Source organism: Sesamum indicum, linkage group LG10, assembly GCF_026168435.1.
Source record: "Sesamum indicum cultivar Baizhima isolate 11 linkage group LG10, ASM2616843v1, whole genome shotgun sequence".
Lineage (NCBI taxonomy): Eukaryota > Viridiplantae > Streptophyta > Magnoliopsida > Lamiales > Pedaliaceae > Sesamum > Sesamum indicum.
Genome location: NC_142666.1, coordinates 19,168,153 through 19,192,674, shown reverse-complemented (window position 1 = coordinate 19,192,674; position 24,522 = coordinate 19,168,153). Strand labels below are relative to the sequence as shown.

The 24,522-nt window shown below is 35.5% G+C and overlaps 3 protein-coding genes across 7 annotated transcripts; all 3 read right to left on the bottom strand.

Moving 5' to 3' along the window:
* Window positions 1–1,267: 1,267 nt before the first annotated feature.
* On the bottom strand, window positions 1,268–5,467 carry LOC105171650 (P-loop containing nucleoside triphosphate hydrolases superfamily protein). Its single transcript, XM_088885788.1, has 9 exons — window positions 5,308–5,467; window positions 4,896–5,090; window positions 4,385–4,608; window positions 4,190–4,248; window positions 3,144–3,365; window positions 2,894–3,023; window positions 2,375–2,688; window positions 2,102–2,246; window positions 1,268–1,823 (listed from the first exon to the last, which is right to left on the bottom strand). Exons 1-9 carry the CDS (start codon window positions 5,315–5,317, stop codon window positions 1,584–1,586), a joined length of 1,539 nt encoding a protein of 512 aa, XP_088741914.1. The 5' UTR covers window positions 5,318–5,467; the 3' UTR covers window positions 1,268–1,583.
* Window positions 5,468–7,346: 1,879 nt separating this feature from the next.
* Window positions 7,347–12,383, bottom strand: TZP (zinc knuckle (CCHC-type) family protein). The gene is given in 8 exon segments (XM_011092838.3): window positions 7,347–7,743; window positions 7,928–8,040; window positions 8,136–8,251; window positions 8,443–10,555; window positions 10,738–10,884; window positions 10,990–11,240; window positions 11,242–11,430; window positions 12,060–12,383. Coding segments are annotated over 7 exon segments (2,934 nt in total). The 5' UTR covers window positions 11,328–11,430; window positions 12,060–12,383; the 3' UTR covers window positions 7,347–7,635.
* Window positions 12,384–17,202: 4,819 nt separating this feature from the next.
* LOC105171652 (protein WVD2-like 3) lies at window positions 17,203–23,944 on the bottom strand. 5 transcript variants are annotated; one of them, XR_016067957.1, is made up of 9 exons: window positions 23,724–23,915; window positions 21,900–22,422; window positions 21,312–21,397; window positions 21,101–21,188; window positions 20,925–20,996; window positions 20,538–20,648; window positions 20,099–20,380; window positions 17,945–19,819; window positions 17,203–17,713 (listed from the first exon to the last, which is right to left on the bottom strand). XR_016067957.1 is itself a non-coding variant. In XM_011092844.3 (7 exons), exons 2-7 carry the CDS (start codon window positions 22,416–22,418, stop codon window positions 20,108–20,110), a joined length of 1,149 nt encoding a protein of 382 aa, XP_011091146.1. In that variant the 5' UTR covers window positions 22,419–22,422; window positions 23,786–23,944; the 3' UTR covers window positions 19,853–20,107. The 5 variants fall into 5 exon arrangements, 4 of the variants coding, with proteins under 4 accessions (XP_011091146.1, XP_020552740.1, XP_011091144.1 ...); XM_011092844.3 differs by lacking the exons at window positions 17,203–17,713; window positions 17,945–19,819 and having other exon boundaries at window positions 19,853–20,380; window positions 23,786–23,944; XM_020697081.2 differs by lacking the exons at window positions 17,203–17,713; window positions 17,945–19,819 and having other exon boundaries at window positions 19,853–20,380; window positions 21,101–21,170; window positions 23,724–23,916.
* Window positions 23,945–24,522: the final 578 nt, after the last annotated feature.

Here is a 24,522-nt window from a genome sequence, read left to right as displayed (position 1 = left end):
AGCCCTAATATTTCTTGAATTTGTGTCTTATAAGACAAGCCCAATAGATATTAACCCTTCTTAAATAAAATCGAATTTAGAACCCAATAAATTATCTATTTACATAAATTATTTTTATATTAGGCAAAATTACAAAAATCGTTCACGACAAATAAAAATAGAAGTAGTTTGTATGATGATGTTGATATTTTTTAGGGGTATATGTATAATTTTTTAAAAAAATAGGGGTAGTTTGTGTAAATATATGTGAACATTTCTGATTTTATATGTGTAATTATTTAAAATACATGAATAATTTGTATAAATATAATGTAATTATCCATGAATTTATAGGAAATCATGTCAAAATTAAATTCAAATAATTGAACTTATACATTTTACCCTTCATATATCTTTCACACTATACATTTTTTAAATTTAGAGTTCTTGAATCTTTGATAAAAAATTTTGAATGAAATAATTCAACACCAAAGATATAATCTATATATGAGGTTGGCTCTTAGAAAAAATGTAAACTTCTATGCATTTTAATCAACTTTTCATCTTATTTCTTCTATGGGATTTTTTTTTAAACACCTTAATTTTCGATAATCATTTTGCCCTTTTCAATTTTAGAATATACCGTTTCTACGATCGGTCAAATTAAGATAAATCGCATAGAGGGTGCGTACGTCAAACGGCTAGTTCCGAGAGAGATAAATTGTATTTAACCCTCTAATATTCATACTCAAGTCATATGAGATGTGTAATTTTTTATGATTATATATATATATATATATTTGTCGTGGTTGATAACTAATATTTCGAAATTATTGATTAAAATTTGATGATCCATTATTAATAATTAATATATGACATATTAAATATTTTATAATGTACTCCCTTTATACCTAATCTTTTGTTCCTATTTCTTTTTGGTTTTCCTTCTTATGAATGTCCCAAAATAGCCAATTTCCTAACACGAAATCCCTTTTCCCAAAATTGCAACATCATTCAAAATAGGGATTACTTGTAAAATTTCATCCTCTAATTAAATGGAATACATAAATTTGGATTATTTTTATTATATAAAATGATTCAATCAATGTCAAAGTTGCAAAACCTGGGTAAGAACTAATGTTCGTTGTTACTTTGACACGCTTGTAATTGTTTTTATTTAAGACTTAGGCCAATTAAATGACCTTCTCTCCTAATTTTCGTTTAATCCTTTCTCCAAATTGAAAATATTTCGCCATAATTGAATATGGCCAGACCAAATCAAGAAAAATAACAAATCATACGAAAAATATATTACAAACCGATTCGATCAAATATAACCTGGACAATAATTTTCTGTCCAAATCTTGATTTCCTACAAAGCTCATTGCCCATGTCGCAACAAATGTTACCAAAATCAGGCAAACCCAAAAGATACACTGACAGTCCTTTCCTTTTGGCTCAATCTGTTTGCAACATTTTATTTGCACTTTGAAAGCCACATAAGAGTGCTATTAGCACTGAGCTCAGAACATGCAGCAAAGTTAGCTCCAGACAGAAATGATCAAAGATTCAGGTTAAAAAGAACTTGACAGTGCCTAATCTAATTAAGCAACAGGGATTTCAATTTTCATGACTGCAGTTTTGAGCTCCAGCTGAAGACTTGCCCTCGTAGAAAGCAAGACTACATCATTCCAAACTGAGCCAGGCTCGTGTATCTGATCCGGCCCTTTGTAGAGCTCGTATACCGACTCTGCTTCATCGTTCAAATTGCTTACTGATTCTAAGCATTTGATTTCGTCGGGATCGACCAACAGGTTGCTGTCTCCGTCTTTCCATGCAATCAACTGTGCATACACGAAATGCGATAGGAATAATGAACTCAATCATATAGAACAATGTGATTGATAGCTCTATAGATTTATGAAATGATTCTGAGTGGCCCCACTGCAGCCCCATGTTGGATGAAACTAGGGACTTTAGCAGCACATAAGCCTAAGGCTCCGTTGTCAGTGTTGAGGTGCATTTTCAGTACAAAACAATGCAGCTCTGGTCAGAACGGACAATAACTCAACAGAGCTTCTACATTAGGAATAGAAAGAAGTTTGGAGTTGTTTAACTTTACCCTGGGTGGACCTCCTGGGGCGTTTGTGCAGTATAGCCTAGCATTATCCACAAGCTGAGAGTATCTTGGAAATGAACTAGCAAATCTCTTGTGGGATTTCAACTGAGCCTTCACTCTCACTGCCCTTCCCATGTGTATTGCTCTCCTGCAACCAGATTGCAACGTAGTTATTCATGTTTCCCAACGACCACCCGAGTCCTTAATGAGATTTCTTTCAACTAAAATCTTGTAAAGGAGCTGCTTGATGTCATATGAGCTTGGCTGCAACCTTACCTTATACCTCTGACAACAGCAAGGTAAGCATCACAAACAACTCCAACCAACTCAATCCTGTATGGTTTCCTGACGGTAGCCTCTTCTCCCTCGTCTTCCACCTGAACCCAATAGTTCTCGGTTATGGTGCCATCCTCCGCAACCTTGTAGCCTTCTCCCATCCGGTACCGGTGCTTGTGCACATTTCTTGCCATAGCTATTGTCTGCTCCACAAACGGCTCCCACGACAGGGTGCCGTCCATGATCACATCACGTCCTTCATTGAGCGCAGTTACCAGGAGGGATGATGCAGCATCGGTCGATGATTGGTGCACCTACCACAATCCGGTCATGCTAAATAAGGGATCTAAGGATTAAGACCAAATACAGTGTAGACCGGGTTAAATGATTCTGTTCTTCACTAAAACAATGATCCAGGTACAGATGTGCATTCTATGTACTTCCGAAAGCTTTGAGATTGCAATATAACCATATCACATAGTATAACATTGACTTTTGCATAGGAAACAGAGACATTACAAGTTCAGCAGTTTGAAGCATGTCTTGATGATGCCCTCGTGAGCTGAGGGCTCGGTAGATAACATCTGTCTCCTTGAAAGCATCAGCCTCGACAACCACAGCATTCGCTGCTGCTCCTGACCAAAATGATCTGCCACATTCCCAAACATCCGACGTCAAGACAACTCAACCTCGTTTCCACTTCATGTTACAAGAATAACCATAAACTAGACTGAATACTTCAGCCTTTTAATTTCATGTTGGGACTTACTCTTTCATGATGTCTTTTAGGACAGTACTCTTACCGGCCCCCATGCCGCCACCCATAAGGAGGAGCACTGGAGATCGTTCGCTTAGAGCCGCCGGCACCATCACGTCTGAATGATTTAATGCTTCATTTCCTTTAGTCCCAATTGCTTTCATCTCCTCTACAAGTGTGGAGAACAATCTTTTCACTTTGAGGTCCTTTGTTATTTTCTCGAACCTTTGTTTCCTAGAACAATGTTGTTAGAAACAAGTGATCAGCTACACATTGGTTATTATCTCGTCCAAATTAAATATCGACGCCTGCACAAAAAAGAGCCCTCATAATTTTGCAGCATCGAATAAACAGTTGCCTAAAAATTGATAGAGACTACCAAATGATACCGTGGGAAATTCTAACTCCAACCACATTTAGTCAAACCTGAATCAATTACATGGTAAGTGCAATACACTGATTGTGTGATTGGTGTACAATTCAAGAATTGTAAATATATCACACTTGATATATGACTAGTTTGATTTGATCGAACCTAATTTGGATAAAAATTCCTACTAACGCGGTATCATGTCAAGTTTATGGGCAAGACTCTCTCTTTAACATAAAAACAAGAACAAAGAATACAATTATTGGAGCAGCTGAGGTTTGTTGTAAACTTCCCCCCGGTAAGGATAAGCACAAATTGGGGAAATAAGTGGAGTGTTAAAGATCTTTTGTCCTACTTTCGTACCCATATCACACTCACGCATTAATAATATATATGATACCAATATATATGTGACATAAGACTATGACTGAAGATCTACACTCTGCATTATTATTACACTTACAAAAGAAATTGGATGCAACACGCCGTATCCATCCAAAAACTTCACATTCTACCCACACTAGCTAATTCAACACTCCAGAATACTGCTCCTTTTGTTATATCTATAAATTCTAACTCAGTTGGTAAAATTGATTATAACTTCAAATTCTACTAATATGTAAGAATTAGTAATTGAAATTTATAACGTAATTGGAACCAATTCACTGGTCAAAACAAAACTTCTCACCTTGTAGCTGCCATCACTAAATCCTTGAGCCTTTTTTGTTCAGAATCAACACTCAATACCTGCAAAATTTAACACCCTTTAACATTTTTTTAATAATAAAAAAAATCTTGAAAATCCTAACATAATATCTTCACTTTATTTTCTTTTTTCTTAAATTCAAAAAAATAAAAATAATAATTAAAAAAAAGAATGGACCTGAGTGATGATGAGAGGGGCTTGAGACCAATGAAAGGCAAAGTAGGCAAGAATGCATCTCTCAAATTCTTCAACCAATTTGACAAATAAAGCCTCAGCGTTTGGGTGATTGGCTAAGTACTCATATATCTTACCATCAACACCTTTCGACCTCTTCAAGTACTCATATCCCAACTTTATTAATTCCGGGCACTCACTTTCATCTTCAAATCCCATTTGCCTTGCTGCCAAATTCAAATTCCCAATATTCTTTCATAATTATACACACCCAACTTCCCCAAAATTACAGTTACATACTCTTATTTTAAGGGTGTTTGTGCAAATTTTTAATATTAAACATGGTCTAGTTATAATCACAATTATTGTCAACGAGTGTAATTGTAATTTTACAAAATAGATAGGGTGTCTGTGTATTTAAACTTAACTTCAGGGGTGGCCATATAATTCACCCTTATTATTAATTAAATGGACAGATACACGTACACAGTACATTTAGTTACCTACGACATACCAAGATAATGGGAAAACCTCTCGATTTTTCCGACGCGGCCGGACTCCGTCCGGTCCAAGAGCGGAGCAAGGTGGTTGTCAGCTCCCGAGGACTTCGACTTGCGGTGGCGGAAATGCATGACGACGGCGGAGATCACCCCGATGGAGGTTGCAGCAGCTACGTGTGCAAGAACAATCTTGCCAAAACCGTGTAGATCTACACCAAAAAGATTTTCATTACTTCGTACCTTCTTCTATCTACACACACCCCATATATATATATATATATATATATATATATTGGGTTTTTTAGTGTGTTTATGTGTTTTTGTGTGTGCATATACACAGAGACACATGTATATATGCACATACATATTTGCAGATATTGGTGGTTGGGGGGGGGGGGGGGGTCAACGAGGGTGTGGCTTCATTACCAGGATGCATAGTGCCTCAGAAGAAACGTCTGAGAAGTTGAAAGGAAAGTTAATTTGGGTGAGTCTGAGACGTGCAGTGAGTAGTTTGATGTGGTGTGGATGAAAGATGATATAGTACATATTGATTCCTCACAGGAAGATGATACAGTACATCGTGTGGGTCAACGTTTCCATGTTGTAATAAAAAAAAATATATATATATAAATATATACACACGCAATCACAAATATATATATATATTATATGGTATATTATGATTAAAAAAAATGCATGAATTATTTGGCCACAAATGTCCCATTTCTCGTCCCAATCTAAAGAGTAGGAGAATTGTTTTTTTTTTTCTTTTTAAATAATGTGTGAAAATATTAGATATTTTGGGCGAGGATGTGGAAAATGGGGATGCATCACAAAAGTAGCTTTACGGGTGTATAACCAAATTAAGATGAAAACAGTGTTTTTGTTTTTTAATTGCTTAAATGAAGTTGATTTTAATTAAAAGTTATAAATAATTTTTTATTAATTTTTACAATTTAATGATATAATTAGAAATATTAAATAATTTTTAAATATCCAAAGTTTAAGTTATTTTATTTCAAATACACTCTGACTTTTATTATTGTCTAACTTTTATGGTCTTTTCATAAATAAGTCAAAATTCATGTACACATCATTTGCACCTTTTTTGTCTTCTTTTCTTGGAATATTTCTATTTTTTAAATTTCTACTCATAACTATTTATTACAAGCACTCTTCACTTTTTCTTTAATTTTGAATTTCTATTTTTGTTTTTTGTCAAAACTACACGTTCTTGCAAATATTTGTTTAAGTGAATGTAATAACAACGAGTCCAGAAAAATCATATAACACAATACATAAAAAAAAATAAAAAAATAGACTCTTGAAATAATAATTAATGAACCTACAAAAACTGAGGTAAATTAATAAAATATTATCACCTAATTATTTTGAAAAATATTAAAACAAAAGAAGGAATAATTAATATCATGATATAAATGTTGAAGCTAATAATTTTTAATTCTTCATTCTCATGTATGTGTGGGTGGGGGTACCCACTGAATTATTATCTATCTTACTATTTTTATTTAATCCAAACAACCATAAAATTAATTTCTTAATCCACTTTTCTTGTAAATTATTCTTTGGAATTCGGCCAAATTAAAATGGGTTAGGCCAAGGGAACAAATTAAAATGACTTGACCAGCTACTAATCGCTATATTTTATTATTATTGGGGAACATTTAATATTCTTTCTATATATTATTTTGTTGGGTAGATTTGAATGAGGTAATGAAGACAAGCACTAAATTCCCATTCACCAATTTTTATTTATTTATTCACCACTAAGTATTACGGCTTGGTGATTCGGGCCTAAATGTTGCCACATGAACCACGTGGATTAAAGATTTTGTCAAGATAATGGTTTTTATCTTTATTTTTATTACTTTATGTTTATCTTTTAATGAATTAGAATTTTAATTTTTGATGGACTCATATGATTTTGAATATGTCGAACCGAACATTTCGTCTAAAAATTTAAACTGTTGAAAAAAAAATCATTTCACATTAAAATCTTAATAAATGAGATTCGAACTTAAGATCTCTTATTTAACTGCCTCTAATAATATGTCAAATGAATAGTGTCATTGTATACCAATCGCACGACAAGTGTATTATACTTACCATATAATTACTTTAAATTTGATCGAGTCAGATCCAAACTAAAATGGGGTTAAGTGTGAGGAGAATTTTTGAAGGAGAAATAAGCGTAATTCAATTTTTTTTTAGAGAAAAATATAATTTTATATTTTTAGAGGAGGTTTAAATATAATTAACCAATAAATATAATTCTTGATAACAGAAACATTTAAAATCCATTGACTCAGATTTTTTTTTTTTGAGTTAATTGAATAAAATCTCAATGATTGAATACACTTTGTTCGGGCAGGTGGGGTTGAGCAATCTGTGCTCAAAGGTTCACGGGAAAATTTCCCAACAAATTCAAGAATGCTGTCCAGAAGTAAAGACAAAAACAGCTTCATCAACATCAGCGGTCATCATCGAGAATTCTTACCATCCCTAAGTTGTAACCATTATTACTCAACAAAACTATGCACATGAATACCACTCATGTCCATGCCATTCTGGACAAAAGAATCAATAACATAACAGACTCTGTTTTTATCTCAAAATTTCGTTGTCGGAACGAAAGGGAAGAGCATACCTCATACGGTGCTTCTGGCAATGTGCCTGCACAAGCTAGACATACGCATGAGTGTTGCGTGTGCGATGGAAAGAAGACGAATAAAACTAAAAACCTAGACGTTTTCTGTCAATGAGTTTCGAGTTCAACTCATGTAAAGAAGGCATCTGGCCACCGTTGTTCACTATTCTGATCCACCATGCCTTGATCTCGTCCTGCATAACAAGTTTGAGAAGTTCGGTTGAATTGATATATAAACATGTCGATACGAAGATGAAGCTTTGACAGTTGTGCATGAACAGAGACGTAATCATCGTGTCGAGTTTTCAAGAATACGACAGCCATTTTTAGTTGAAGTGACCTCTTTAGAGTATCAGAGAGAGTTGATAAGAAACCAACCTCCAGAAAGTCATGGTTGGACACGTACTGACTCCCTACTGACGATTTGATCCCTCCAACGTCTACAAAGATAGAGTTCTTGGACGTGCAGTGAATAGTCGCTGCCGTATCCCCTATTGATCCATCTCAAAAGAAACACAAAGAGAAGGATGTTTACAAATATAAGCAGCTTTAGCTGTTTGGATTTTATACTTTAAACAAAAAGTACCTGTTATGCGAGCAACATAGTAACCTGTCCCACCTAATCCTGCTTCCCACTGTGCAAGCCGCAAACGCAGGAAAAAACCATTTAAATGCGGCAAAGAGATGTTGGAACTCATCCATCTGTGAGCACAAGCATAGGAGCTGGATCAGATATTGATCAGCAGATATTCAAGAATGGAATCAGATGTCAAGAACAAGCAGCCAGAACGAGTATCTGAAAATTCTTCTTCATTCAGATATTCATAATGAATTATTAAAAGTCTCAAAAACAACTTCATCATCATTTGGTGTTTCTGGAAAATCTTTCATACCTCAGAATATCAGCACGAGACATCTGCAGTTTCCTTATCGCATGAAATATCTCCTCCGGAACAGCTGCACTCCGTGCATTAATGAAATTACATGGTGAAGAGTTCTGTTTGTCTTTCAAATCATTTTCTGAATTCAGTGCCGTACTCTTTTGATATTCATTTGAAGAATCCAGGCATGGTTTGCTACTGCTGCAAGCCATGACACGAGCAGCAACTTGCTTATTATCATCATTTTCTCTGCCAGGATGGCTCGTCTCATTGTCAGCACAAAGCTGCAGATAGCAAGCATTGTACCGACTAATGACACCACCATTCCGTTCTGATTGTATATGCCTATGTGATGACACCAAGGGACAAGAAATCGCCCAGTGACCGGACTGAAAGCATCTGATGCATAAACAAGGAGATTCTGGCACCCTATCAAATGAACTAATCTTTACTAGGAGATCGTTGAGCTCAGTATCAGTTAACTCGGGGCATTTACGCAAATCATGGTCACTTTGGCCACAAAAAAAACATGTCAGGGTGGAAGTTGAAGATTTTCTTTTTTCCGATGGATGTTTAATGTGCTTGATGGCATCCAATCGCTTTGCAAACACAGACGTCATTGCCTCTGAACTTCTAAGTTCTGGAGAAAGTTGGACAGGACTCAGTTTATTAATGGGCTTAAGATCAAACGATGAATCAGATGTAGCTGCAATTCTCTGCATCTCTCGTCCAGAAGCATGAACATGGTCGTCAGAGGAATTGCCCCTAGCCTCAGAAGTCTTCTGATCAATAGAGAAAACATTAGTTATCCGACTACTAAGTTTAGCCTTTGGGGGTGCCATAGAGCAAGCACCAGCTTCTTGAGTAATCTGGTTGCAGTTTTCTAAAGTAGATGTTTTTGTATAAAGGCGAGTAATCCACAAGCTGGCAGGAGGATTACTTTTTTCAGGCATACAATTCGCCAGTGGGGTGTTAAGACATCTATGCTCTGCAGTGCTATTCAGCACGACGTCTGTAGCTTTATTTTCCGCTGAGCTCGTACCACAAGCATATGAAGTGCAAGCAAAATCTGCAGAGAAGATCCACGGCTTACTGTTTCTTGATATATGTTGACTTACTTCTTTTTCAGATAAAATAATCTGCTTGCAAGAGTTATCATTGTTTCCGTCACATGATTGTGGAAGATTCTCGATCGACTTCTTACCAGCCACCATAAGTTCTTTAGACTCTTCTGTGGAAGAATGATCCTTCTGCACTACAGAGTTAGACATCTTTGCGTTTCGACAATACAAGGACTGAAACATAGTTTCGAACCCCATACTTGGGCTCTCACAATCATGTTTCTTCTTGTCCTGATGATAACTGCCAAAATCATCATTGGAAAGAGCAAGTGGAAAAGACCCTTCTTTACTAGAATCTGAGAGACACTTTACCATGTTCGATATCCAATTTGTAAAAGAGCTATCATGTCTGGCAATGGATGTAGAATCATGACATTCTTGTACTTGCTTTTTCATCCTTTTGCTCCCAACAAGCTGTTCTTGATCATAACTATGTCTTTTTACGGGTTTCGAGAATAATCCAGTGCTGTTACAACTTTCCACGCTCTCATTGCTGTCATCCCCATCATTTGATGATCTCCCATAGTCATAGATACCTCCATCAGATAGTGCTTTCTCTTTCCCCTTGTCCTGATACAAATCAATCCTGCTATTCGTAGGAGATCTGACAACAGGAAGAGAGCTCTCCCCCAGAGGCCTTGCTTCGTGTAAAATGTGAGCTGCCTCAGCGAGACGGCACGAGTCATTTTCAGCTGACGACTTCGTTTTCAGAAAATGGCGACCAGATATAGAAACAGGGATCCTGGTTTTATTCTTGTTCACGTCTCCAGAAGCCGATGTTACTTCCTCATCTGATTCCTCTCGGGCTTGCAAATTTGGAAGGGAACAAGCAAGAGGCTCCGAACGAAGGGGAACGGCTAAGCGCATTATATCACTGCTACTAGTGTTGAATTCCAAACGATGACTCTTGCAGCGAGTTCTTCTGCTAAGCTTACCAGAGAATCCCCTGTTCATGGCCTTGTCGATTTTACCGTCAACTGTCCCTTCTGCTAAATTATCCTGCTCTGCAGAAAACCAACAGCCGGATTAGATGCAATGACAAGAAAGGGCCATAAACTAACAAAACCATGATTTCCTTATTTTCTTTTCGGCATAGATCTTGAAGGTCAGTATAAAGTGAAAACAAATTTTAATACTGGAACAACATACAATAGCATAGCAACAAGATAGACAAAGGACGATATACCAGAATGTTTCTTGCTGCTTTCTGCAATATCAGCAATTTGGACATTACGTGAACTCGACAAATCCTCCTCTCCATTGTCCTCGCCCTTTTCCACCTTATTTGCATCGCTCCTTCCAGCATCTTCTTCCATTTTGCGTTTGCTCCCGCCTAAACAACAGTTCACACGATTTTCATACAGAAAAAAGCTCTCAGTCAGCAACGAAAGAAGACAATACAAGAAAGGAGTTAATGAAACAAGAAATAACATAGTACCATCACACTGTCCATGAATTGCATTTAACTTATCATCGACAGCTTCATTATCCCCATTCTCCTTGGATCTCATACTCTCTGACATCGAAAGATCCTTTACTCTTGGTCCTGCATCCCACATGTTGTCAGGCATGCTTGAATCTGCACATTTGAGGCTCAAACCGTTGCGTGGCGACCAAACTAATTCAGATAGAGGATCATATGCTGCAAACGCCATCTTGATACTTGAGGTTGCATTTCCACCTGCACCTGCTACCATCCAACCATGTCTCTTCACTGTAATTTGTCAAACCCAAAGCAAGTCCTAGATCAACGTCCTCGTCATTTGTATTTGTCATCAGCAACCTCTGTAACTATACATCCTGGATTTCAGGAATAACCCGTAAATTGCTTTCGTGACCTGGATATCCGAAATAGAGAACCATATTTTTCAAACACAACCTAGTAAAAAATGAAGAAAATCAAGATTTAACACGACCGTCTTGCAATAAGACCTGCAACTAATAACTCAAGCATACAGAAGAGAAGGAAAATGCAGAGAGGAATCACAACGATAAATCAATAAGACTTTGTTTCTCGATGCGCTTGATCTCAACTACAATAAAACTTGTATATCGTGAGTCTGGATGAGCAAACACCCTTCAGCCAATTCAGATGCAATCCACCAGCTCTATTTAGAAACTAATGACGAAAGCTCTATCTTTATTCTAGAAATCCAGAGGCTACCTTTGACTCAGAATATTACAGGCTTGAAGTAACAAACTAACAGAGCCCAATCATGATATCTAAATTTGGCGAAAAAAAGTGATTTCTTGAATTTCAGACATACATCTTAGGATGTCTTACTTCTCAAACTCTTGATCCCTCCATTTCTCTAAAAAAACCCAAAATTTAGAGTGTCCTGTTTATAAAGGTACTCAGATCTGTAGTCCCATATCCTTGCATACAGTTGTTGTGAAACAACTTAGCAAAAATATATGTCAAAACAAGAGTATTATTACCAATTAACAACAGTTATTCAACAGAAACATACCCATTTAAAGTAAGCAAAAATTGATAGTCCCACATACCTTTTTAATCCTCAATTCATTGCAGTTGGATCAAACCACTGTTTCTCTCTCTTTCTCTCTCTCTAATGCACAAAGTTTTATCAACAACACCATCAACATAGTGACTACATTAATCCAAGAAAGAAAGATTGTAAAAGAACTGCACCCCATATCACAAAAGCAGTTTCAGAAGTCTGCAGTCATTGAAGGCAAAATTCATGCACTAGTGGCTGAGAGGCTGCCACGTGGGCGGCTGCATCCCCAGAAATTCCAAAACTAGTATGAATAGATTCTGTCTGTATTGCAGTACGTATTTTGTACTACGCACATACACACACTCAAACACACGCACACACACGCACACATACTAGTGATAAAAGTACAGAGCTTAAAGATTCTTTAATAATACACAATCAAAGTCATTCACATGAGTACAAAGTAGATTCTTACATTTTTGGTTATGTACGACTAATTAATAAAATGATTAGGGGTTTGGACACAATTATCTATTAATTACTGGGAGGTTGGTGGAATATTATACTACTGTCTTCTTCTTTTAATTATTTGTATGAACGAGGATTTATCTTTTCTTGCAAACGCGTTTTTGACTATGATTAAGAATGTTTTTGGACATAACAGCTACGTCGTGACATTTGGATCTTTCATTGATAGTAGGTTTGTGTTTACTTCCGTCAATAAAATATGCTTTTAAAAAATGGTATAAATACATCTAAATTTTTGTCCAAAGCAAAAAATTATAAAAACCACGTCGAGAAAACTCTAACCTAAATTATATCCATCGCAAGAACCACATCCTAAGATAACCACTTAATGTCATATGAAATATTAATCCATCCCTAGGAAGAAGGTGGACTCAGCATCAAGCACATTCAGTCTTGGAACGTGGTTCTACTTGTTCGAGTACTATGGAACATCCACCGCAAGGCAGACACGTTGTGGGTGCAGTGGGTCAACGGTGTCTACCTTAGAGATGCATCAATCTGGGACTGGCAACCGAAGATGGGAGATTCACCACTCCTTCAACGGCTTGTCGAAATCCGCAACAGGGTGGTCACTGAATTCGGGTCTTCGGAGGCAGCGATTGAGCAGATGACGAGATGGTCCACCCCAAAGGGTCTCCAAACGTCGAAAGCTTATGAGTACTTCAGGCCGAAACTTGCGAGGCATCCTTGGAAAGCAGCTATTTGGAGGCTTTTATCCCGCCGAAGTACTCATTTATCTTGTGGCTTGGCTTGCGCGGTAGACTAGCTACGAGGGACAGACTTGGATTCCTCCAAGAGGAGGATATGTGCTCACTATGCATCAACACCAAGGAATCGGCCAAGCACCTTTTCTTTGAGTGCCCGTTCAGCAACTTCGTTTGGTCACGCATCCGACAATGGCTTGGCATTAACTGGACTATGTCAACCCTTCAAAGTGCGGTCAAGTGGCTCAAGAAGGAGAAAACAGGTTCCTCCGTGCAGAACAAAGCGCGACACCTCGCTTTGGCATGCACGGTGTACACACTTTGGAGGCAGCGCAACGAAGTCATCTTCGAGGGGTCAACGGCCTGTCCCGAGAGGCTTATTAATTTAGTCAAGGTTACATTGTATAGGGTCCTATGGACACTCTTCCCACACGGTTTTGATTGTTCTTAATCTTTAGCGTGGGCTTTTGTATCACCCGGAGTACATTGTAAATATTATTCTTGGTTGAATGAAACTTACATTTCACCAAAAAAAAAAAAATATATTAAGATAGAAAAAATTATACTTGAGATATATAATTATATAATTTTATGTGAACAACTGATTAATTAATCGTGACGTGGTCATATATACTTGGACCATGAAAATACCACCCCACATGAGGTCCGAAACTTTTACTACATAGATAGATTCCCATTTAAATTTCGTGTGAGGGTTGTGGTCCTGAATAATACATAAAATGGTTTGGGGCTATCCATAAAGAATATTTTTGGGGGATCTCTTTCAAGAATATCCATATGGACCATGCAGACAAGACAGCCCACCACCACCACCACCACCACCACCCACCACCAGACATCCACCCCTCCATTTCCATTCATCCTAATTTGGGATCACTTTCACAATTAAGGTTTTGATAATTTATGGTTGATGCTACAATTAGAAGATATATGACTTCGTTTTTGTTCATTTAGTATTTGGAATTGTGCTGGATGCAACATATTTTGACACATACGTTTCAAAAGATGTAACGATAATTAACACACATCTCGTTATAAATACAGGTCAAAAGTTATTGTATTTAGTGCAATGAAATATGCGTAAATCATTATTTCGCTCACGAAAAGATAATACATGTCGGAACCAACTGGCCGACACCTAGTACACGATACTAAGAGGCAACATTTGAAGAAAACATTCATTCACTCATAATTGTATAACAATCCAAACACACAAAGAGAAGAAAGGAAATTTAATTTATATTTACGTCAAGGTTCCATAAGGGAAGTATCAGACCGCCCCAATTTGGGTACACAAAACTCAAGTACATAAAAATCAAAGGTAGTATGTACACAACGTTCTGTAGTGATTTGAAATTAGCAATGCTTTTTCCTACCAGTCCTTTTTGAAGCCCATCAACAAAGGCAATGGCTTTGCAAGCGCCCAACCCTTTCAAACGCACCACAATATAATGCATCCGTTGTGTGAGGGCAAAATATTTTTGTAATCCCATAAAATAAGGATAGAAATTTTTTTGGTATCACAACTATGATAGGTAGCGCTTTTGATTTCATAAAACTCAAAATCAAGTCTTTTTAGTCCCAAAAATATGATTTTTTGCCTTTTTAGTTTCAAAATTACGTTGTCTTTTAAGTCCCAAACAACCCATTTTTAGTCCCAAACCCACAATGTACGGACTTTTTGAAACTAAAAATACGTAATAATGAGTTTCATAGTATTAAAAGCGGCATTTGTCATAATTGTGGTACCAAAACAAATTCTGGCCCTTATTTTATGGGACTAAATAAGCATTTTGCCCGTCATGTAATTAACTCTAATGAAAACCTAACTCATTAAATTTTCTCCCACATTTAGTTATTTTTATACGAATATCAGTCCGCTACTCTAACTTTCGTAAAGGAAAAATAAAACGTCAGAAATCATATTGTACGACTAGATGTTAATTAGCTATAACATATATAGCAAATGTTAGTTTAGAAACAACAGAGCAACTTGTACTGAAATAACTTTGATGGAAGTTATTTTCTGAGATTAGTCAATGCTTCATTTTATTTGAGTAAGAATTTCCATATTTGGACTTAGAATGTAACCATGTGGAATTTGTTTGGTCAAACAAATAGGCTTTCCAGAAGAATGGGTTGGACTTGGAACAATAATTCCTGTATTCTATACCCCTATATTTTATGTTATTATAATATTTTGTTTTTTTTTTCATAATTATTGTAGAGAACCATATATGCATGATAAATTTCATTATATTCGCTTCAAAAATACGAGTATTACAGTCTGCTGCACAAACTAATATCGATTCATTCGAGAGTTGCCCCAACATCAACATTTTAACTCTTAAATCAATCACGAGTTTTGAGTAATTTCAAAAAAGTCAAGAATTTGACGAGCAACGTACTTCCTTTTTTGATTAAGCGACTTGCAATTATTAATTTTTGTTTGCCCTAAATTAAAATTTTATTTATTATTATATAAAGAACAATAGTGGAAACTCATAAACACTTTTGTCAACAAACAACTTCCTTTACAATTGGGTCACTAACTCACAACAAAATTTATCTTTTATATCATCAAATAGACTTTTCTTACCTTCTTAAAAATGAAATATTGGCTGCTTTTTAGGATTTATAGTCAAGTCACAAAAAGCAAACCTAAGGCATTTATTTGAACACACAAAACAATTTTCTTTTTTTTTGGTCCAAATTGTGAACCCTTTTATGAGCACAAGACTGCTTTTTTCTTTCAACATACTCAAGTTGTCTCTTCTCTTCTTTTGACTCTTGTTAATTATGAGCTCTCAGTGTCATCACCAAATATTTTGTGCCCTAATAATGAAGCAATTTTCCAATATGGTTTTCAAGTGCTAAATAATTGTTGCAAAAATCAAGAGTCCCACCATCATCACCAAATGTTTTTCTTTATTTTATTTTTGTGATAGTTACGTCTATACCTCTTGATTTATGATTTATTTTACAGAAATCACTCATATATTTAAAAAATTACGCCTACACTCATAAGGCACGTCAAAATTATTCACATAAATTGACCTTAATTTTTTGAAAAAATATACATATACCCCTTGAAACGTCAACATCTTACACAAACTACCCCAATTATTTTTTTATTGCCATGAGCAATTTCTGTAATTACACAAAAGACAGAGATGGTTTGTGTAAATAGAACATAGAGCAGAGATGTAAATGTAATTATTCCTTTATTTTTTAAAACGAAATTGGTTCCATATTTTTAATCAATATGTTGGATCTTTTGCACTAATTACAATAAATAAAATGCGTCTATCAATATCCTCGACTCATTAATTTGTCAATTCAACATACATAAATCAAATATTATAATAAGAACTTTTTGACTTTTACTTTTTCATATATATATAGACATATAAATGCCTTGATTTATTTAAATTTTCAGGACCTAACAATGTGAAAAAGAATTAGTGAATGGTGTGTAAGGAAAATTATGTCTGTTGTAATAATATTATCTTAATAACTGTAAGAAAGAAATCCAGACAGTAAGCACAAAATCTGTACAAACTTTCACTTTGTAAAAGTTTAAGAAGGGGTCCAATAATCAGGGGAATGTTATGATGGCAGTGTAATGGGTGTAAAGGCTGTAAATTTGTTGAGAAAAAAAAAAACATCCTTCATCTCATGTAATAATAATACTAAAGTAAAAGTTCACAAATCTATATTCTTTGTCACTCTCAACAAGTAAAGTCCAACGGAAAGATGAAACCTTGCTTTGTTTTTGCTTTCCACTCACATTTTCACACCCAACCCCATTACTGTTTTTTCAAATAACTTTGGTGAAAACATTGAAAACATAAACTAAACTATATATATACCAAACATCAAAGATAAATGTGTTAATGTTTGATACTATTACTTTTGGTTTATATTAAAAAAAAAAAAAGAATACATTATAAAGACTCCCCTTAAATTTGGTATAATTATAAATATTTCATACTGTTTGAAAAATTAAAAATACCCTTTTAGAATTAACGACTGTCTAAAATTGTATAATAGGTCGTTGCGATGAAATATTTGTTAGATAGTCGTTAATTCCAGGGGATATTTGTAATTTTTTGAACAACGAGCGGGGATGCCTTTTGTAATTTATCCTATTAAAAAAGATAATTTCTAGCCGGTTCTTTATTAGCCGGAAGCTTGTACTACCATCCAACACGTCAAATAAAGACGAAAGATTTGAGCAACGTACAAGTCCCAAAATCCTCCTTTTACCTAGTTAGGCGGCTTTCGTTCCGGTTGATAACGCACAACATATTACTTGTGCTCTTTCTATCTTTTTCCTTTCTTTTTTCCTATGTCCTTGAGAGATTTCCAGAGCTCAAAACTGAAGCAGTTGGCTGCAGATGATTTACAGTCTTTTCATATATCCTTCTTCCACCAACACCCCTTTCTGAAATATACTCAAATAGACAAATTACAAACAAGAAATTATATCTTATAAATGGTAATCCAGAAGAAGTAATTAGACTACATAGTCTTCAAACTTTGATACAACTTCAAGAATTAAATAATTCAATATCATCAAGTGCCGTAATAGATACACAGACACATACATATATTAAAACAAAAACCATGAGATAATTGAACCAAAAAAGCTTTTGGATTCATCAAGAAAACATACCTTGGACATAGGTCATCAGTTCCAGAAGCTGAGGGGAATGAAGCCTGGTCCGAGATCACTCAACAGAATCTGTATACATACGCACTCAATCACTCAATCAAAGAGCGGTCTCGAACCAGACAGCATTCCCCTCAACATTTCATCACAAAGTACACTTGTGGAGGGTGGGGTGGGGAGGTGTTGTTCGAGAGGACTATGTTCGATTTCTGGTATAGCCATGCATTGATTTTTCATGGGGCCTTTTTATATACGTTGAGGGGGAGAAGAGGGGGCTTTCTTTTTTGACAAGTAGTCCCACTTTTTACACCTTCCCATATCATGCTTTTCACACACAAATATTCATTAAGACAGCATAGTTTGGCATAGTTATCACGCATCCTTAATCCTTTGTAAATCCCAATATTGACTATAGAGAGTGTAAATCAATATTCTATGTTTGGATCCCATAATCCTCTCAAGAACAAGGTTTGTGTATGAGATACTTTCACATTGAAGATTTAATCACACTAGTTTTCCAATTTAATGATTTCTTTTTTCGATAATCCAATTTAAAGATTGTTGAAAGTTAATGACGTAAAACGCGTATATAAAAGATTAATTACGACAACTTTCTCTAAGAATCAGTATGGATTATGGAAATATTTTCACATCTATTTTTTGAGGAAATGAAACATTAATTTCGAGGAAAATTATTGTAAGTAACTTTATGTATGTATGGGTCAAACGCTTATATTGTGGGAACAATGACCTAATCGGAATGCTGTCTATCAACTGCAACATACTCAATAACACAAACTATTTATTAGAGATCAGAGCAGTGAATTTGATTGCTTAATGTGAAATTGCAACTGAAATTATTATGTGAAGGGGTGTTTGTTTTGGCTTTCCCAAATAGGAAAAAGCAGAAAGAGAGAAGTAGGAGTACTTTAATCAATGAAGTCATTGTTCCAGATAAGAGTGATCCAAAGCTTAAACATAAAGGAAATGAACAAATAGGGGTGTGTATGAATGCATTGTGTTGACTCTGCTGAATTCTGGCTTTCCAGTTTTGTCTAAAGTTGATGCACTAATAATCTTGAAAATGATATTTAAAGAGAGAATAATAGATTTGTCGGAAGAATTTCAAACGATTCCATATTACAAAGAATTTAAAATGCTGTAATATCTCAGAAAATAGCTCAAAGTTAGAGTTGAAGAATTTAAAAATTTGTAGTAACATGAAATTATCCTAACAAGTTGAATGGTTTGTTATGAATTCTGTATATTCTAAATCCATCAATCCAAACACAACCTAATAGCTTTTAACTGCTGTGACCAGGTCTTGCATTTGTGGGGTAAGTACAGTATGCAATCTCTACTGAAACAAAAAGGTTTGGCAAACATGTGTATGTAGGGCTGTTGAGCAACCTAACTTCCAAACTGTGGAAAAGTCTTTTTTCCAGTGGTCCCAAACATGTCACAACCTAGTGGCAACCTAGATTGTGAACATGAAATCTCACCTCCACATGTTATGTATTTGAATTGAACTGCTTTTCTTGTGAAAATAATAACATGTATGGTCCCAGGTAGAGCAAAGGAAAAATGCAAGCAACATGTCAATGGGGACAGCCACAGTTTCATATGTGGAAATCAAGCAATTTGCTGAAAGTGAATACTTTGAAGCTGATAATTAAGTGGGAAACAAACATAGTTTCCAAAAACTCCAACAATCTGTCTGAACAAGTTTCCTGCTATTTGGATTAAATACATTGTTCCAAGAAGCCATAAACTGGTGACTAGTGTAAGAAAGTCATTATATACGGATCATTATACCTTAACACTTCAATTGGCTTCGTGTGCTATGAGCATCTTTCTTTTGCGTTTTGTTCATATGACCTAAAATATGACATTAACCACAAATGCTGTATGTAAGACAAAAACGCGTGACTTTCATAATAAAAGGAATGTGATTTACAGCTGGATGGATGTTTTTAGACATGTTTCACTCATGTGGCTTTACACTTCAGGAAATTAATCCGAAAAGAAAAAGAAAAAACACTCGATGGGTTTACTGTGTAAGAATGCATCCAAAGGGAGCAGTCCCAAGGCGAGATCCAGAATATATTATCACTCAACATAAATTAAGTTCTTTCCAGCATCGATTAGATAACTTACAAGGGTTCATCAAGAATGAATAATAATGTCCACACGTTTCTCTCCAATCAGCTTAGGTGCAAAAGCCTCTTGTGTCTCTCTGCCTTGCAGGGTCGCTCCTCTAGGTTTGCAGGCAGCAGTTCTGCTTTGTGTATTGGTCCTAACTTTCCTATTTGTTGGGGAGCTGTCTCTGAAAATCAGAAAACTCTGGTGAGCTTCATGGATTTGCTGGCCTGAACCTTTTGCATCAGTGCAGCTCTTTCGACGGCCCAACTTTGGTGATTTTGCACGAGTTGGAGGTGGCTGACAGTTCAATAGAATATAACACAATCTAAAGATGATCACAAGCACTAATGGGAAATAAATAAATTTTTTCTGTCTTCAACTTTGATAATCTTTTCCTAAAAGTATAACATCTCAAAATTCTTTGGGATAATGAATACATGGAGTAAATCAGCACCTTTTTCAATTCAACCTTGGGTGGCGGTCCCTCATGGTAGAAGCTTGGCATTGGGCTTGCCTTAAATAACAAACTCTTCCTTAGTTGCTTAATTGCTGCTTCTGTCTCTTCCTACAGATATCAAGTGGACAAGTAAGAAACATGCACCTTAGAGAAGGGACTTTGACGTACTTTTACACTTCGTTTAAATTGTTGGAGTTGGAGATAAGCTATTTTTTAAGTTGTTCTGGTGGATTTGAAATCTATTTAATATGAATTCATTTGAAATCCTTCCACCAAATCTTCTCTCAAATCCAACTCCTATACCAAGGTAACCTTGGGGTAGGTGTGAGTATTGAACTTCATACTTATAGTCGTTTCAACCATTTGTATAACAGTGTGATGTACCTTTGTCCTAGCCTCAGATTGAGTTTTCTCAGCCTCCAATGCTTGATGTTTCTCCTCTAATTTTGAGTAGAACTGGAGTAGATGAGAATAGTTAAATGAAGAAAACAGAAATACGGAATCTATTTCAGCTTAATATGAAGAAATCTCGACTGCAAAACAATATGATTGAACAATACCTCCTTCCTTCTCTCGGCGCGTTCACTGCTCTTAAACACCGGGGCTGATGCAACAGTTACCTTGGTCTTTCTTATTGAAGCCGCAGTTCTTTGATAGTTGATGAAAACTCATATTAAGCAGTCACAATGAACGGTAAAGAGCCTTAAATAGGGAAAGATAAAAGAAAATAAAATAAAGAAAATAAAAATATAGAAGCTTTATATAGGATACGATGAGGCAACTGAGCAAGTATCATCATCAGGGTGTTTCTTGTTGTCAGGTTGCAATGGCTTCCTTGGAACAATAGGTGGGACTGTCTATATCAAAATCAAGAAAAACAGAGCATTAGAAGTTCACATGGTAATCCCAGATGTGCAAAGAATCTCTTTTATGATCCAAACTAAGATTAGTGTTTCTTATCTGCACCAACTTTCTCGTGCATGAAAATCCACATTATAAATACTTTAAACTAAGCACAAAGCAAGTGCCAAAAAGAAACCAAGAAAGAGAATGGGAATCTTTCATTCACCAAGTAAAAGAAGCAGCTGCTCAGTTCTAATAGAAAACTGAGTAATTTTCTTTTCAAGGACACATTTCTAGGTAAAGAGGAAGAATGTGTGAAACATCATGAACATTAAGTCCATTTGATAACCTTTAGTTTACTTAGAACAAAAGATTTACTGAAAATTGGGCTTACCCAAGGCAAAGCAAAATGCCTTAGAACTAATAGATGAAAATGTTTACAAACACCTATGTGCACCCCATTAAAAGATACTAGGATGAAGCATAAAAGTCTAAATATTGGAGTAAGACATTTACTGGATTCTGCTTTGCAGAAGTCTGATGTTGCAAAATGTGAACATTAGATGGTTTATCTCCATATAATGCTCTTTTTTCAGTTGCCAGAGCAAATGGTTGTGGAACTGTGCATTTTGATTTACAGCTTCCAACAGCAGCCCTGGTAGTCTTTTTGTCACAAGCTCGTGTGTTCTTATTGTCCTTCACTGATTCTCGACCTTCATGTGTCTCATCCTCCTTGGACAAGTTAATTTCACTATTGTCGCTCTGCAACTGCTGCTCATATGTCTCGACTTGACAGACTTTTGGAGCCTCAGTTGGCTTTTCTCTATTACATTCCTGGATCTCATGGTGCGTCACTTCAGAATTCTCATCCAATGTATTGTCAGGCTGCAGGGCCATATTAATAAACTCAGACTGCTGCTGCAGATCTTGCTGATTAGCATTTGCATAACTAGTGTCATGGTTGACACCATTTGAGTACATTGTGACACCATCTGGCTCCTTGTCAATGTGGATGTCACTGCCTTCCAGTCCCATATTACTGAGTTCATAAGAATAAACATTATATGAGCAGGTCGCTTGATAAGGACCAGGTGCTAGTTCATAGAATATCTATAGATCATCATCCAAATTGCAATAAACATTTAATTAAAGCAATTTCACAAAAACAAAAAGAAAAGCAAAAAACCTTCAGTAGCATTTTTTTTTGGTATATATAAAATGAACATGGGCACAAGAAAACATGACATCATACAGCAAGCAATATATCAGGCATCAGAGTTAAATTCAATGGTTGAGGTAATAACAAAAATAAGGAAGAGTTTCACCCAAGAAGAAGATGACTCGAAATTGTTAGGCTTCAGAAACTTGCCATTAGATTACACATTCCATCCAATTGCACGTATTCACATACAAGATAAGTCAGAAGGTAGCAGCAGCTATGTGGTAATTTCTTGTTTTTTAATTTTTTCCAATTATCTTGACGCTGGCCAAAAATAAGTAAATGGAAAGCCAATTTTTCAGACATGGCACTGAGTTTAAAGATGTTTTGGAACATAATACTACATTGGAAAACGTGAAATCACCATTCCTCAAGGCACCCATGGTGCAACCAAAAAATCTAGAAAATTGCAACAAAAAGAGCAAGTGAAACTCGAGGCCGGTCATGTCACAAAATTTACCTAGCCTAGCATAAGTTTCTCCTACACAAACATCATCATTTGCATATCAAACACACCCTCACATAAGCTCATTTTTGGGATGAATTTGACTGCTTATCAATACTATAGCTAGAAAAAGATTCTAAAATTTAAACTTCCAGACATTTACACCTTAAACAAGAAAATAATAGTAGCTCCTGTGCAAACAAATTCCAAATTTTAAATGTTCAACCATCTAAATTAGCATACTAACCATTTCATGACAACAGGAGGGCCTATAGGCCACATAAAACTTCTTCCATTTTCATCCACATTTCAAATTAATCATACGAAGGGAGTCTAAAATCTGGCAACACATTGTTAGGTATAACTTTTGGTGCACAAAGTACTAGAAGATAGCATAAATAGATACATGGTTTGCATCAGAATCTCTGTTTCTAGAAACAAGTTACTCTGAGATATCAGTAAATGCCATTTACCGTGCCCAACAAATACTATTCCGCAATTAAAGCAATCAAACTTTAAAATCCACAAAATTTACTTGAAACACAAAACAAGCTAATGCAGATTAACTCAAACGAACAAAAACACAAAGCAACCTTAACTAGATCTGCTTGCACCAAAAACCTTAATTCTCAAAACCAAATGAAACCTAGATCGAATTACATGAATATACATATACCTATACTTATACATCTCCATGAATGTGAATAAATAATTCAAAATGAGCGAAAATTTTCTCACAAATAGTTCAAAATTCTGATCTTTTTGGTTTATTCTTCGTCTGAGATTTCCTTATCGACAGGTTTCTTCAACTCCCAGCGTGTTTCTTGTGTGTGTGTGTGTGTGTGTGACAGTGGGCTTTCTTTGTCTTCTGTTGCAGATAGTTATAGAGGGGGTGGAGTAAAATAACGGCGTTAGTTGACGGCGGTTGAGAAAACGGTGCGGAGAAGAATTTGACAGTGAAATGTTTGGGTTTAAAATTTAAATTCTGTCATGAAGCGGTGGGGTTTGGAAAATGACTACTTTGTCCTTTGGGTTGGAGGTAAAACTTTTTGAATGTTTTTGTATTTGAAAATAACCTCTTCTATTTTTTTTTAAATCACACTTGATTTGCGTGCATAACTAATTTTATTTATTTAATTAAATAAAAAATTAATCAATTAATCAGAACTTATAAAATATAATAATTTTAAACGTAAATTATAACTACCTTCCTTGATATTTAATAAAATTATAAATACCCTTCATTGTCTCGAAAATTATAAATACCCCTCAATTTGAAAATAATTATGTAGTCCTAAACGATAAGATAAAAGATTACTATATTATTCTTGTTGAACTTCTTTTTTTAAAAAAAATTGAGAAAGTGTAAAAAATCTAAAAGTAATGTAAAAAATTCATAATTTAAAAATATATAGAATTATAATTTATAGTCCAAAAGGACATTTTAGTCAGTTTATCAAAACCTAACGGAGGCT

Excerpts from the sequence above, each read along its gene's own strand:
- LOC105171652 (XM_011092842.3), bottom strand. The coding sequence starts at position 23,743 with ATGGAGATGTATAAGTATAG. Across the intron at positions 20,997-21,100 it reads GCGCCGAGAGAAGGAAGGAG|TTCTACTCAAAATTAGAGGA; the intron begins GTATTGTTCAAT and ends CATCTACTCCAG. Across the intron at positions 20,649-20,924 it reads AATCTGAGGCTAGGACAAAG|GAAGAGACAGAAGCAGCAAT; the intron begins GTACATCACACT and ends TGATATCTGTAG.
- LOC105171650 (XM_088885788.1), bottom strand. Across the intron at positions 4,609-4,895 it reads GAGGTTTTCCCATTATCTTG|CAAGGCAAATGGGATTTGAA; the intron begins GTATGTCGTAGG and ends TGAATTTGGCAG. Across the intron at positions 2,689-2,893 it reads TGCTTCAAACTGCTGAACTT|GTGCACCAATCATCGACCGA; the intron begins GTAATGTCTCTG and ends GGATTGTGGTAG.